At 38.7% G+C, this 14,719-nt stretch overlaps 1 protein-coding gene across 1 annotated transcript in view; it reads right to left on the reverse strand.

Moving 5' to 3' along the window:
* LOC119075005 (dynein heavy chain 3, axonemal) overlaps positions 1-14,719 on the reverse strand; it is a 71,945-nt gene that overhangs the window by 16,834 nt on the left and 40,392 nt on the right. The window contains exons 28-54 of the mRNA XM_037181408.1: positions 12,879-12,993; positions 11,425-11,477; positions 11,252-11,367; positions 10,987-11,188; positions 10,109-10,930; positions 9,726-10,045; positions 9,552-9,666; positions 9,184-9,492; positions 8,932-9,107; positions 8,724-8,867; positions 8,483-8,665; positions 8,218-8,423; positions 7,845-8,159; positions 7,692-7,783; positions 7,491-7,630; positions 7,298-7,423; positions 7,078-7,238; positions 6,781-7,011; positions 6,600-6,719; positions 6,320-6,537; positions 6,077-6,226; positions 5,853-5,900; positions 3,772-3,901; positions 3,581-3,684; positions 3,287-3,494; positions 2,082-2,229; positions 1,642-1,852 (exon numbers count right to left, since the gene is read on the reverse strand). Of these exons, the coding sequence (XP_037037303.1) occupies positions 1,642-1,852; positions 2,082-2,229; positions 3,287-3,494; positions 3,581-3,684; positions 3,772-3,901; positions 5,853-5,900; positions 6,077-6,226; positions 6,320-6,537; positions 6,600-6,719; positions 6,781-7,011; positions 7,078-7,238; positions 7,298-7,423; positions 7,491-7,630; positions 7,692-7,783; positions 7,845-8,159; positions 8,218-8,423; positions 8,483-8,665; positions 8,724-8,867; positions 8,932-9,107; positions 9,184-9,492; positions 9,552-9,666; positions 9,726-10,045; positions 10,109-10,930; positions 10,987-11,188; positions 11,252-11,367; positions 11,425-11,477; positions 12,879-12,993 (5,163 nt within the window). The remainder of the gene's footprint in view (positions 1-1,641; positions 1,853-2,081; positions 2,230-3,286; positions 3,495-3,580; positions 3,685-3,771; positions 3,902-5,852; positions 5,901-6,076; positions 6,227-6,319; positions 6,538-6,599; positions 6,720-6,780; positions 7,012-7,077; positions 7,239-7,297; positions 7,424-7,490; positions 7,631-7,691; positions 7,784-7,844; positions 8,160-8,217; positions 8,424-8,482; positions 8,666-8,723; positions 8,868-8,931; positions 9,108-9,183; positions 9,493-9,551; positions 9,667-9,725; positions 10,046-10,108; positions 10,931-10,986; positions 11,189-11,251; positions 11,368-11,424; positions 11,478-12,878; positions 12,994-14,719) is intronic.

Below are 14,719 nucleotides of genomic sequence, written 5' to 3' on the forward strand. Positions count from 1 at the left end.
TAAAAATTTTGTCTGTCCGTCTGTCCGTCTGTCTGTCTGTCTGTCCGTCACGTCGATATCTTGAGTAAATCAAATCCGATTTCAAAATTTTTTTTTCCCTGAAAGATAGTCGAAATAGTGAGGCTAAGTTCAAAGATGGGCATATTCGGGTCGGCCCTTCGTGAGTTAGGGCCACCTAAGTGATTTAAGGTCTTTTGGTGATATTTATGGCAAAATAAACGATGGAAATGTAAATGATAGGCAAATGATAGGTATTGAATACCAATCCAGGAAAAAGAAGTTTTTTAAAATCGGGTGAGTGGACCGTGAGTTAGGGCCCTAGAAGGGAAAAGCTACTAGGGCCCAATGTGTATTTTACATAGAACTCAAGTAAATTTAATTCGTTTTTCGTAATTTTTGTTTCATTTGGAAGGTAATCGAACGCCGAATAGAAAGTTGTTGAAAAAAAAATTAAATTTGGGTCCTTGGACTAAGGCCACTACTAGGGCCCTATGTGTATTTTACATTGAACTCGAGTAAATTTAATTCGTTTTTCGTAATTTTTGTGTCATTTGGAAGGTATTCAAAGGCCGAATAGAATTTTGTTGAAAAAAAAAATTAAATTTGGGTCCTCGGACCAAGGCCGCTACTAGGGCCCTATGCGTATTTTACACACAACTCGAGTAAATTTCATCCGTTTTTCGTAATTTTTGTTTCATTTGAAAGATAATCGAACACCGAATAGAATGTTGTTGAAAAAAAAAATGGGTCCTTGGACTAAGGCCGTTACTAGGGCCCTATGTGTATTTTACATATAACTCGAGCAAATTTCATCCGTTTTTCGTAATTTTTGTTTCATTTGGAAGGTAATCAAAGGCCGAATAGGCCGATACTAGGCCCTATGTGTATTTATACTCAATAAATTAACATTTTAGGGCTATTTGAAATTTTTGTTTTATTTGAAAGGAACGTCGTACGGGGCTTCGTAATTGCGCTATGCGCAATTTCTAAGATGTACACATTACATAATAATTTTACTTTAACTACATTAACCGGCGCAATAGGCTTACGGTCAAAGTAGGGTGACAGACGCACTAGGGTCACGTACGCAATAGATATACGGGTTTGTACGGGGCTCAGTCGCAGCAAACGCTCCGACTGTTCTGATGGCTCGTTTATTAAGATTTTTTCCGGGTGCCAATTGTCTCTTTATAATACTGTGGCTAATGGCACTGGGTGCGATTAGCATTGGTATAATAAAGAGGCTATTGGCAACCGGTGCCATTAGCCACAGTATTATAAAGAGACTCTTCCAAAAAATAAAAGGGTTGTGTGTGATCTTTTTCAACTCGAAAATGTTTTGTTTGCTTCTTAAAATTCAGCGAATATTGGTGGCAAAGTTGAATTTTTGCCTATCAGAGCTTTGAGTGTCACCCTATCTGATATCAATACTGTTGTAAGTAAAGGACTTGCGTCAATCTTTCCAAGAGGATATATTTTACATCATACAAGTTAAACGGAAAAATATGAACGAAATTCATTCACAAAAACAAATTTATGAATTTTCACTACAATTCGCAGAAAAACAGACAGCTAAACACACACTCCAACGCTCGTTTGCAAATTTCACAAGTTTGAAATTTTCAAATCAAAAAGTTTTACCTTGCGGATCAATCATCAACGGATACCGTCTCGCATTAGCCACAATTATTCCATTTTCAATGGAAAAATTGTCAAATGGTAGGCCAGACAGTGTCCAAGCCCGTATTTGCATCGGATCACCCAGTGTGTCAGCCAACGAGAATTCAACGGAGCATGGTATGTTCTTCTTTATACAAGTTTGATGCCACATTTTCATGATTGCTTCACGGTACTATAAATTTTGTTGTGAATTTAAAAACAAATTTTAATCGCAAAACCTGAACATAAAATGGAGACAAAATACGACGAACGGGCTAAAAAATTTTTTATTAAAAACTCAACATCGTATCATATGCATGTAATATTACGAGTGAATGTTACAGCTAGCAAAACATGAACATTTTTTTTGTTTGCTTGTTATTTATGTGAATGAAGTATTTTTAAATGTGTGGTATACGTACATCAACAGTAAAACAACCCAGATATGCTACACAGCCGCCAGCAAGTAAAACGTCACCCAACACATTCACCAGGGAATCGTTCAAAGCGAGTGCACTTTCTGACCAACGATCCTTTTCGCTACCAAGGCTACCAATTAACGTTTCTGCCCTTTGATGATAATTTGTAATTTTAATTTAATCTTTATTTTCGTTTCCAACAAAAGTAAACAAGAACCGAGAAAACAAGCAAATTGTAAAGAATAGAAGAAAAAAAGGTTTTCAATGAGTGAAATGCAAGGACTTTTTTTGTTAATTTTTTTTTGGTTCAAATTAGAGTACAGGACAATTTCAACAAATTTTTTTCTATTTTCTAATGGTGTTTTCTTTCATCTACATCTGTCGCTTGTGACAGATTTTCTCTGGTAAAATGTGTGAGCTTAGAAGCAGAATGCGTTACCTCTAACGATATCAGACATTTTGTAAGTTACTACATAAGAACTTGCGTTACCTTCACCATTTGAGGGTTGTTTGACTAATATCGTTTCTTTTGGAAGTTTCGGGGTTCGGCGAAGTTTTCACACAGTACGGTTCTGGGGGTCTTTCTAACTTGGAAATCTCAAAAGTTTCCAAACAAATTTTTTGACCCACCTCAATAATCCCAAAAGGGAAGAAAGTAACTCAGAAAAATCTAAAAAAATCCATCAAAATCCAGAAGTTCTAGAACTGCGAGGATGGTGAACCATGTGGAGGAGGGATGGAATTGGAGGAACCGACCTAATACCACAAAAATAATCCCAAAAGCTGTGGAAGAAGGGAACTTGAAACAAAACCGTAAAGCTCTCAAAATTCTAGAATTACGCAAGTAGAAGAGGTTCGGTAGAAAGACTGTTTTCTCCATTCTTCCTTATCCGATTTCGGGAATGCACATAAAATCCCTGAAAAACCACCATTTTTGTCATCTCCAACCCTATTCCCGGGATAATAATCTAGATACTCACTCCCTTTACTAACGTACGAGCATGATAAGGTCTTACCATTACCACGCACGTGCGTGTAACTATTTCACCCGTATAAAACCCACTAAGAACTATTGTTTGTATGAGTGGACCGGATTCATGGCTATAAATTTCACTGACGTCGACTATACTCAAAAAGACTCCATGAAAGTTCTGAACTTTAAAATTGCTTTTTCTGTTTGAAATGTAAGAAACATTGTTGGAATTTACCTCTGCAACTTCTTCTCGCACATATCAATTCTGTCTTCCAGATTTTTCTTCTGTCGTGCCTTTTCAGCAAAATAATCATTCAACGCCTGCAAACTGTCTAAAATCACTTGCAGCTCAGCACGCTTCGAATTCAATTTCTCCATTTGTTCGCTCAATTCAACTTCAGCGGCATTCAAGGCAGCCTTCTTGGGCGCAACAATTTTTGACACTATCCGGGAAGAATGTTTCACATGAACCGTTAAAATATGTACAAGACAACGGATTTGTTTGCGCACAGCATATCATATGTTATACCTTTATCGTACACATCCATAGCACGCACCCAACGACACAGACCTTCGCAGGCCGTTGATACGGTTCTGATTTTTTCCGGAACAAAATCCCGATCTTTAATGAACCTTATTTGAAAGTAGAGAAGTGGAAAATTGTTTATTTTTCTGCTGTGAACTGGAAAGGGGAATAACGTTTTCAAAATTTTCAAGTACTTGTCTCGGATTTTCTTTATAAGCGGCGGTGGAATGTTGTCTTTGTCGAATGTTTTCAAATTTTCCAGAAATTTAAAATCGCTTAACATTTTCAACGATGGTCCCCAATAGTCTTCGACCATTTTTCCGGCTTTTTTTTATATTTCATTTGAAATGGTAGAACAGGATGCGAACATGGAAATACAAAGTTCATGTTAGCAAAGCATGTAATACGAACGAAAATTGAGAATTTATATGAAAAACGATATAGAGCGGTAGAAATGTCCGGTATGAAAACATAACAATAATGTGCCACTTCAAAGCATATAAAGAGCTTAGAGTGCACTTTATGCTTTCTACTTTTTTTTTGTTCTTCCAAGAAATCATATAATACCTATTTACTACACATATAGAAACACAAAAATAAAAGAAGAAAATAAATAAATGAAATGAAAGAAAACGGTGCTTTTAAGGAGGAAAAAAGTTTTTGCTGGAAAAAAAATAAATTTTATTTTTGTGCGAAATGAAATTTTCTTTTGAAATCCGGAAAAGTTATTACAAGCCAGCATTTGGCAGTTGGTTGTTCGGTTGTTACAATCACCATCTAGCCGGTGATACTCAGTTTTACTTTATTAAATAGTCTTTTGGGTGTAATTATATGTTGGTGTGAGGCAGCATATTTTTGCCATATAATCATTTCGAATGGTATTTTCATTGTGATTGTTTAAGGAAATGGGAAAATGGGATAAGCTGCGAATGACTTCCGCGTCGAATTGGGAGTAAATTCTTGTTTAAATGAAGCTTAAATGGTGTGTGAATTGAGGAAATTCGATGTGCGGTTTTGGGGGTAGCGCTACAACTGGAAATCGCTGGCAACTCAAATAAATCCGAAAACCTAATTTCGTTATAATACGAAAACGTTCCGCAAACAATTTGAGTTTTAGAAATGAAATTCAAAATATTTGTACAGGAAGGCTGGATCGAGCTTCATACTTTTCATGCTCCAGCATCGTCAAGTGTTCGATACAATAGTAGATTACATTGCTGCAGCAGAAGTAATTAATTACCTGAGGGGTCAACTTTATGATATAATCTGAACTCACAAGTATGTTGTGGCGTGGCAAGGTGGCAAGCATTGAAAACTGTTAGCTATAAATCTAGCCCTTGACCTGGATTCTCAAGCTTTATACTCGATTTACTTCGAAATTGCTAAAACAAGGCAGATCTCTTTTTTAGACCCGTATCTAGTAGAGGGTTCGTATACGTTTGTAACACGTCGAGTTCCAATCTCTTAGTAAAACGAAACCCTCCAATGCCAAATCAACGAGAAAAAATAGTTCGTCTGCCCGTCTTTACTGTAAATTGAGCTATTTTGTTAATTCCTTTTTCCCCGTTTGGTAGTGCTAATAGGAGTGCTAAGTTCGAAAGATTTGTTCTTTTTACTCTAAACGTTTTAGAGACCTCACCAACAAGTACAGTCTTGACCACCAGCTTAACATGACTTCCGAACCGCGCCTCGAAGTATGCAAATACTCTCTGAGGAAAGTCAGGTACTTAATCGTATTGAATCGGACACATTCATCGTACTTGGGTTACGTCATACGACTCATTCAGTGTGTACATCGTTGCAGCCACCAAACCCACTGCAACTACCCAAATTATGAAGCTTGAGTGAGCTTTAGGACGTTACCAACGACATAATTGCTAGATAAATTCCATGTGGAACAGGAACTGTGTGACAAGGGATAGGAACCCGGAAATTTCGCCTAAATATCCGGAATTTTCCAACGTTTTCAGAATAAATAATGAAAAACCTATCAAAATCGGATCATGAGAACAGTTCGAGGAAGTATAGTGAGCGACTGAACTCTGACCGATTTGAATAAAATGTTCTTTGTTTGTAAGGTACTGAAGACCGTAAGACAATTGCCTAACAAAATGGCCGCTAGCCACCATCTTAGATTTTATTAAAAATGGTAAAACTCTTCTCTTAACTCAAAAATGCAGAATAAATTCTCACTTTTCACATCTGCTAATGCGCTACCGCAAGAATTTATTTAACTTTTTTAAATTAATTTCCAAAACACTATTGTTATACTCACATGGGTCTGGTTTACGGTCCGGTTTCACATTCCGGATGACACACACAGCTGAAAATTGTAACGTTATGTTTCAGTCAAACGCTGCAAACATTCATTGTTCACAGCAATTTAAAGCTACTATCATTTCCACAATGGCAACAAAACGTTGTGGAAATGAAATCGCTTGCATTTTATGGATACAACAGCTACAAATTACGTTATACGGTCGGTGGTATACAATTTACCTTCCATAACTAACTTAACAGCAGATGGTGGATTTTTCATCGACCTGACGATGGTTATATCCTGTGGTTTTAATGTATTCAATGCACTCAAGGCAGCATTCAATGCCGGTATCGCTTCCTGCAAATCGCTATCACAGTCGTCTTTGATAGCTGCGAGTTATTTCGGATGGATTAATTTTAACCAATTTCTAGTGACGAAGACTTGCGACGGATAATGTGAAGAGTGCATTACAAAGAACTTACCTTGAGCTGCAGCGGCTGCTTCGTTGGCAGCTGCCTCATCAGCACCTACGACTTCTTTTTTCTTTTCCGCCTCGGCTGTGTCTCGTTCAATAGTGACCATAATTTTTTCCGTTTCCTCTGATAGTCGTTTCAAATCGGGCTGAAGGGCAATCAAATCTTCCTGCATTGTGCCCACTTGACCAGACGCATTTTCTAACTTATCTAAACCGATTGTGTATCTGGAAGAGAACCCTTTGATGCTGTAGCAAATGTAATGGTGGTATGGTGAATAGGACATTACCGATCACGTTTCTTGGTTATTTCGGCGTACTTTTGGTTATAGAGCAATTTGAATGAGCGAAACATTTCCAGATATGATGTGGGCGTGACATAGTTTATGCGTCCAAGTTCTTGGAAAAATCTTTATGGAAGATAGAAGGTAGACTTGATGAACTGAGTAGCTATGTCAGCATTATGATTACCGCGCGCTAGCTTCTTCGATGCTGACATTGAAAAACATGACCACTTCAATGATACTCTTTTCTACATCAGATAGAGGAGATTCAATCACTTCAGAGACTTCAGCTTGACTGACTGTTTCAACGGACGAATTCTTTGGAATGGAAACTGGATCGGACGATGGAGATAAATTCATGCTTCTGATAAATTTTTCTGCTACACGATGTAACGCATCATCTGGCCATGTGGTGAACCTGTTAGTGTCATTTCAATTTTCTTTTTAAATTGAAATCGTGTGCGAATCGGAAATGTGCACTCACCAGTCTATAGTGCAGCAATTGATAAGCGAAGGATAGACCCTGAGTCGGTTTTTGAAAGAGTCGCCAATTGGTGAGAATGCCAAAGCAATACGTAGTGAACCTCGTACCCTTTCCGTGAAGAAGCCATATAGAGCCAGTGGAGTGCTTTCGATTTTCCGATCCTTCATAGTAGACAAACACGAATAACAGTTAATGGAAAGAAAAACATTTCGAACTTTACCAGTTGCTTGGCGGTGGTTTGCATAGCTTCAAGAATGATCGCTTTCTCTTCTGATTGGAATAAATTCGGTAGGTCGGATGTGTTCAATAGCGAATTCAAATCGTCAATAAAAACTTCATCTTTTGCCTGACAGAAAGGTCGGAAAAATTTAGGAAATTCTGCAGCATACAATGGAACGTTAAGTGAACTGTACCTGAGAATCACAAAAGAGGAACACCACAGTTTTAGCGGAAATTCCCACTTTCATAAGCAATTTCTTCATATCTTCTCGCCACTCATTGAACCCATACGACTTGCTGACTTCGACTTGGAATAGATCAGCTTCGTTTATACCTACAGTGATATGTTGAGTGAATTAGGGTTGTCGTTGCATCACAAACAACATTAAACATACATGCAGCCAGTTTAACAGCACTACGACGTCCGATCCCACCAAGACCAACCATAAGTACATTTCCGCCGGGCATTTGAAGTATTCGTGCCACTCTACAAAACACCCAGTACCAACATAAAATCCATTATAAGGTTCCTCAAGACAACGATATACCTGGAAATGTGTTCAATTGCAAACCGGAACAGCACTAAGTCCATTGGTGAATTGGAATCGGCATTATATTCGGCCATGTAGTAGTTCATGACATTTTCCAACTTATTCCAGTCCGTTACTTCATCATAGTATTTGGGATCGGCATCCGGTTCCATGTAACTACCGAAGACCAGATCTCTCATGGTTTGATCGCTCAAACGTGTTCCCTCCGGCAATCGTTGAGAAAGCGCTGAGCTAAGTTTCAATCGAAGGCAATTTTGACACGCATTGTTAACCATGTCGAAAAATGTTTCGCGATCTTTCTGATCGATTAATCTGTGTACGGGATACGAAGTTAGTTAAACGAACCGTTCAAAACTCTCACATAGTCAACCTATCATAGAATACGCGATAGGTTTCATGAGCCCAAAGTCGAGCCAATTTCTCTTGGTCTTCCAATCTTTTGGCCGGTACCAGAACAATGCCTTGTACCACTCTGGTGATATCTCGTAATGAAAATTGATAGTGAGACTTTGCGGGAGTGGGCAATAGTTTTGAAATGGCTCCCCGGAAAATTTCTACATAGGCTGCACTGAGACCCTGTATGAGATTAATTTGAAAGATATGATCGAACGGTAAAACAGACATTTTGTACTCACTCGCGATAGATTGGCAATTTTTTCCGTGTAGCCTTTGGAGAAATGCCATTCGTTGATGGAAGTAAATATTAGATTTAGCGTTGGATCGTCAAACGAATCAATGGCCACAACGAATGAGTGTCGGTAAAAGCGCGGAAAAATGTAGTTACTTCCACCCAGGGATCCCATTGCAGAAATGAGCAACTAGAAATAAATGTGAAAAACTTGAATCCAAACCTAAAAGTATCGGAAATTGCATTACCAATTCGACTAGTTCGATTTTCGATGCATCTTTCAGGTCAGACCAATAACCATGATTCAGCCACTGTCTGATCAATTCAATGGGAGGTTGAGCGCCATATCGATCCAATGCTGGCATTGCTATGTCGTCGACAAATATAGGACACTGAAAGCGGAAAAGGCCAAGGATGTTAAGTACCTTAACTGAAGGTGCAACATTTTCAAGTTACCCGTTTTCCAACTGGAGGACCGAACACACCCTTCCTACGTCGATCTAATTTCGACATAACCAACTCTTGCATCTGTTGAGCCGTAGTCCGTGCCGAACAATTGATAACATTCGATAAATACTCTTCCTTGGGCAATCTTTTCAAATAATTCATAACTGTGGCTGTTTTCCCCGTCCCTTAAGATAATAACGAATTCAGTTGACGATGTTATCGTGATATCATCCAGGGGTACTGTGAGACCGTTTACTTTACCTGTTGGTCCAATGAAAAGAATTGGCGACGATATCGAGAAGCATACATCCAGCCAATTGTTTATGTAACCAGACTCCTTCGTATTGATGATAATTTCCGCTAGGGTCGCATCTTCCGGAATATGAACATCATCCGCTTTCAACCACGGCCACCAGTTTTCCTTGTTATCGAAGCGATAGTCCATGAGATTCCATTTTTCCGGAAACATTTGACCACGATTCAGTGAGAAGTGTTTGGGTTTCGGATGTTCTTCGGATGCACCATACAGAATGGGTCTCAGTGATGCGTCCAAAATGCCTCGACTTTTGTCTGGGGGGGTGTTCAAACATCAAACCAAATTTGCTTATAAAATTTGCTATCAAACCTACTGTCTAATGCTGAACCGTATGCCCATGCCACTGTGTACAGAAATGTTTGCTGAAACCATGTTTGGTTCAGTTGGTCCTGATTCTTGAGAAATGCCATGAAGAATTTCGAGTGAATCTGATGGACACAAGCGAAATGTAAGCATAACACAAATACCTAAGGCCTTTCACAATCACCTGATACTGATGCATGTTCGACATACGCAAAGCCGTTTTACATTTCTCTAAAATTTCTAAAATTGCTGGAATCAACCAGTCAACAAGAGACTCATACAGTGCCATGTAAATCTCATTCAATCCGAACTCAGTAAGTTGGATTAGAAATGATTTATGTAAGGCGCTCCAGCCCAGTTGCTCCGGTTCCATATAAATCATACCCACACGCGACACCGTGGCTGGTGATGCCTGCTCCAAATCGGCTGGTTCAAACATCATGTTCATAAGTTTTGTCATTTCAATAATTTCGCCGGACATGAGACACAGTTTTTTGTTGTCATCTGAATTAGTGATCAGAAGGTCAAGCCTACAAAGCACTTACAAAGAAGAAATAGCTAACGTACCGAGAACAGTGTTCAAATTCTCTATCCAAACGGCATCAATTGGACCATCAAACATAATCCAGCACCGGGTGTCATACGAATTATTCACCATGTCGCGAAAGGTTTTCGCCAGAACACCGTCCGTCCATTCATGAGTGTATGGATCAAAACTACCGTACAATTGACCCATTGATATTGCTTTCGGATTTATGATCCTGTAGTTTACTTCATATTCCTTGCACTTTGACGTAGGATCATTGCGGACTTCTTTCAGAGTTTCCGCTAATGTCTGCCATGCATTCGTTTTACCACCCATCGTACCACCCACAACCGTTAAACCATGTCTCACCAACATCATTTCGTAAAATTGCAACACCTTTTCCACATACCAAGGTGTGTCCTGAAGCTTTTTTCGTTTCAATACGGTAACCAGCCATCGTTTAATATCATCTCTGGCTGGCTCTGGAAGTTCGGTTCCGGGAAACAGGTCAGTGTAGATTCCTTTAAACAATGGCACATCTTCTTTGAGAAATTTCGGTAAGTTTACATCGACGATTGCACGTAGAACGACTTTGTCCTCTTCCATTAGTGGATGCATTCGCTTCAATGCACCAGATGCTAAAAGCACAGATTTAACGGCTCTCATTCCGTAGTCATAGTGCGATTGTGAACTCAGTTGTTCGGAGCACAGCTTGTATGTGTGTACAATTTTCTGTGCCAGTGGTCGGGCCATTTTGAAGCCATTTGAGTAGAGTGTTATTTCGCCAATCATGGCATAGTCTGGAACCATCATAGCCACTGTTCGGAATAGAACTTTCAAATTGTCGGGCAGATCAGTACGGCCTGTTTGAAGAGAATCGTTGACCATCCATTAATTTACATAGAAATTGACAATTTACCGGCATAGCCAGGGTTCATAGTGATGAAAATGGTGCAGGTCGGATCCAACTTCAACATTGTGTCTTCGAAGTAGAACTTAACCAATTTCTTAGCTATAGCACGTTGGATTGTTAAAATCTGCTGAGCCACGACCGACAATACCTCTAACTCGATACGGTTAAATTCGTCAAAGCATGCCCACGCTCCGGATTGAGCTAAGCCCTGAATGAATGAATTCAAAGAATGATAGATGTTGCTTTTATCAATCGTATCGACTCTTCGTACCTTGAAAAATTTGCCTAAAGCTTTATAGTCGAGCCCGTCTGAGCAATTGAAAACAACGCACTTTTTAGCGACCGCTTTCGCTAAATCTTTGCATGTTTCGGTTTTACCCGTACCGGCTACAAAAAAATAATACTTACAATCAGTTCCTATGATTTCGAAGCAGTAATCCTTACCTGGCCCTTCTGGTGCACCACCGAGATTCAACTTAAAAGCTCCCATTAATGTCCTGGAATCGAAATGTTGATCAATTATAAATCATAGACTGCAATATGGATTAGTAGCGAAAATGTAACGTAATTACATTGAATAAACGAATTTGATTTCGATTCATGCAACATGTTTTAGCGTCAAAGCTTTAAAAAATCTTTTTCTCAACTCAGTGACTAAACGTAAAACTTTCGTTGCCTTCAATGCTTCATTGAGAAGCACGTAGTATGCAACTTGGAGATCAATATAAACTCGGCGTCACTTTATCACTCGGCTGCATGGTGCATGGACAAAATAACAGTTATTTATGACATCGAGTACAAAGTGCGAGAAAGGAATATGGAAGAATGGATGTTCCTATCGTCTCGCTTATTGAGAGATTCAAGATTGCTGCAGTTGCACCACGAGAGTTAGGTCAATATTACAATTTGAGACTATTGCAGGTGCTCCGGTAAAACGTACAAAAGGGTAAGAGGGAACGAAAAGAAAGGTAAACATAGATCGATTTAAAGTGGCTGCAGGTATTACTGCTGAATGCATATTGACTGTATAATCTATATTGTATTGATTTAGTAGCTGGTCCAGCCCAGACCGAGCGACGCGACTGTTGTTAGTTACCACAGTAATAAATTGTGACATATAAGTGCAAGCATCTCGAGTGGCCGCCAGGGCTGCTTTGGCGGAAGTGACTATCATGAGTTTTTTCTCATTAAAAAGCAACCTTGATCGTTACGATGTAAGCTTGTGGAACCACGAAGCTCCATAGATTCTGCCTGCCCATATCATTAGCCTCTTAAAAATGGGATCCATACTCTAAAAGAGCCTCGAGCAAGCTCGTCTGAGTCTCAATCTTTATGACGTCGAGTGCAAAGTGATTCATTAGACCATAGATGTGTGATTGCAATGCCAAAACATATCGTGTATGCATCAGATGCATCAGAAGTGTTTGAGCTTTGTACGTTATAATGCTGAGTTGCATAAATAACTATAAAGCCATCCAATTTGTGACGACAAAAAATGTAATTTTGTAGTGTCGCTTCAACAAAGGACTTCCTTCAGCGTTTTGCTTGCACGTGACAACATTTTTTCAAAATGTTCATATTTGAATTTCACTTATCACTGCCCACCCGTAAAGAGCGACATCGAGATGGGTTACAAAGGTTATTCGCCGTGCATGTCTACTATGTGTCCCTATAGTCTCCATAGCATAAAAAAAACACGCAAGTAGTTGTTCTGTGACATATCTATGATGCTAGAAAATGTTCATATGCATTTAAAAAAAAACGAATTCAATTTCTATCAACCTTTGACCGACTTTGCACGACTTCCATTCATAATAGACAGCTTCAATTTTGTAATTTTTTTGCCTCGATTTTTTTCTATGTTTGATTGATGGAACGAGAGTATAAGCAAAACGTACCTGTAACACCGATCTGTTAGAGGTGTAACAACCAAACGGGAAATATTTCCCAAATACTCCATGCCATATCGTACATCGGTGGTAACCATGCTGACACAAACCGTTTCAATTTTTTCTGAAATCAAATAGATACGGGACGTTGATAACATGTAACATATGAAGTGAACATGGTACAGAATATTGGAAATAGGTGGGATGTTCCTCGTTTTTTTTTTCCTTTTTGATTTTGTATTTCATTTTCACATTTTCAATTTGAACACGTTTTTGTGTGGAAATTTGTATCCTTTTATAACTTTTTTTTTCAAGCATAGAAAGAAAACAATTTTAATTAAAATTTGAAAATGATTTACGCAGTTGGATATTTTTTGTTAATTTTTTTATCTAAAATATAGCATCGTTCTCTCCATCTTTTATTATCCTTTATATAGGAAAAATGTGGTGTAAAGGAACAGAACTAAAGTGTTGCACTACAGTTAGTTATATAATAGTTATTTATGCCACTCAGCATCATAATATGCAAAATTTGCCTCTGTGGCATAAAACGTTGCATGAATCTCGGCGTGAAGTACTTTATTAGGCTCGCGATGTGTATTATGACACACGACCCTCGTGTCATAATTACACATCTAGAGCCTAATACTTCGCACTCGATGTCATAAATAACTATTATACGATTATTGTTACATAATAGTTTATAATGTCACTAGCAAACAAAAAGGTTTGTTTTGATGGTGAAAATGTCCGTGCATGAAGCGGAGCGAGGTCTTTTTGTTCCAAGTGACATAATACTATTTTTTATTAAGGCTGACCAAAAAGTCACATTTTATTCATAACATGAAATCCTGAGCAATACGTAAAATTGATGTCAATGGGAACGAAAAGTGATGTCACTGGGAGCGAAAACTCCCGTTCCAGACAGACACCCCACACCCACACCCATGACTGGAATATGTGTATGATTTGCCACGGTGAGCTTGAATTTTTTTTTATTCGACCCTCTCGTGGACTGAAATGTTTTTAGTGGTTTTTGTAGAGGGCGGCACCACGAGTAAGAATAACATAACAAGAAAATATTTCGATGGGAAAATTTTTAATTAGATCGATTTTTCGTTTTTTTGGGACCTGCGGGAAGCTTCGAAGACTGTTTGGACCCTACTGGTGACTTGTTTGATCACAAAAGTATAGTAACTCTTTAGCCTGAGGTCTAAGCTTTACAGCGATACCAATCATGACATTCATGACTACCAACAAACATCTTTTATGAAGGAAAGTCATTCAACTAGGTCGATGTGAATTTGCATGTTGCATGATTAGCCATTTCTGAAGGCCTTATTATTAACACTAATCTATATCTGTTAGGGTGGGTGGATTGATTTTACCAACTTGAAAATCCGCACCCAGCCCCACTGAGACTATAGAATGCAACACCGGTTTAAGGCAAAACAATACCGGTATCAATGCCGGAAAATTCAAAATAGGCTTATTAGGAAAAAAACGAACGATCGTTCTGTCTAAGTGCAAACCGAAAAATTTGTGTGAATTTTCGATCGATAGTACGAAACGAATTGTACGTTATACGCGTTAAGCAGAAGGCACTTTCGTCAAGCTCAGGCTTTCACTTATAGTTTTCACTCTTGAGTTTCACATTTTCTTTCAATTCGGAAAATACTGAGGTATTGGTTTTCTCAATATCGAATACCGGTATTGTACATTCGGTACGGCATTCTGAGCTCTGGACTAATCTTATTGTATTATTACTTTTTCGAATTCTACAGCAAAGCTGTCTGAACGAAATTTCGGTCTATCGGAAAATTGGAAGGGTGGTGCCACTCTGGCAGACC

This window comes from Bradysia coprophila, unplaced genomic scaffold, assembly GCF_014529535.1.
Source record: "Bradysia coprophila strain Holo2 unplaced genomic scaffold, BU_Bcop_v1 contig_151, whole genome shotgun sequence".
In the NCBI taxonomy this organism is placed as follows: domain Eukaryota; kingdom Metazoa; phylum Arthropoda; class Insecta; order Diptera; family Sciaridae; genus Bradysia; species Bradysia coprophila.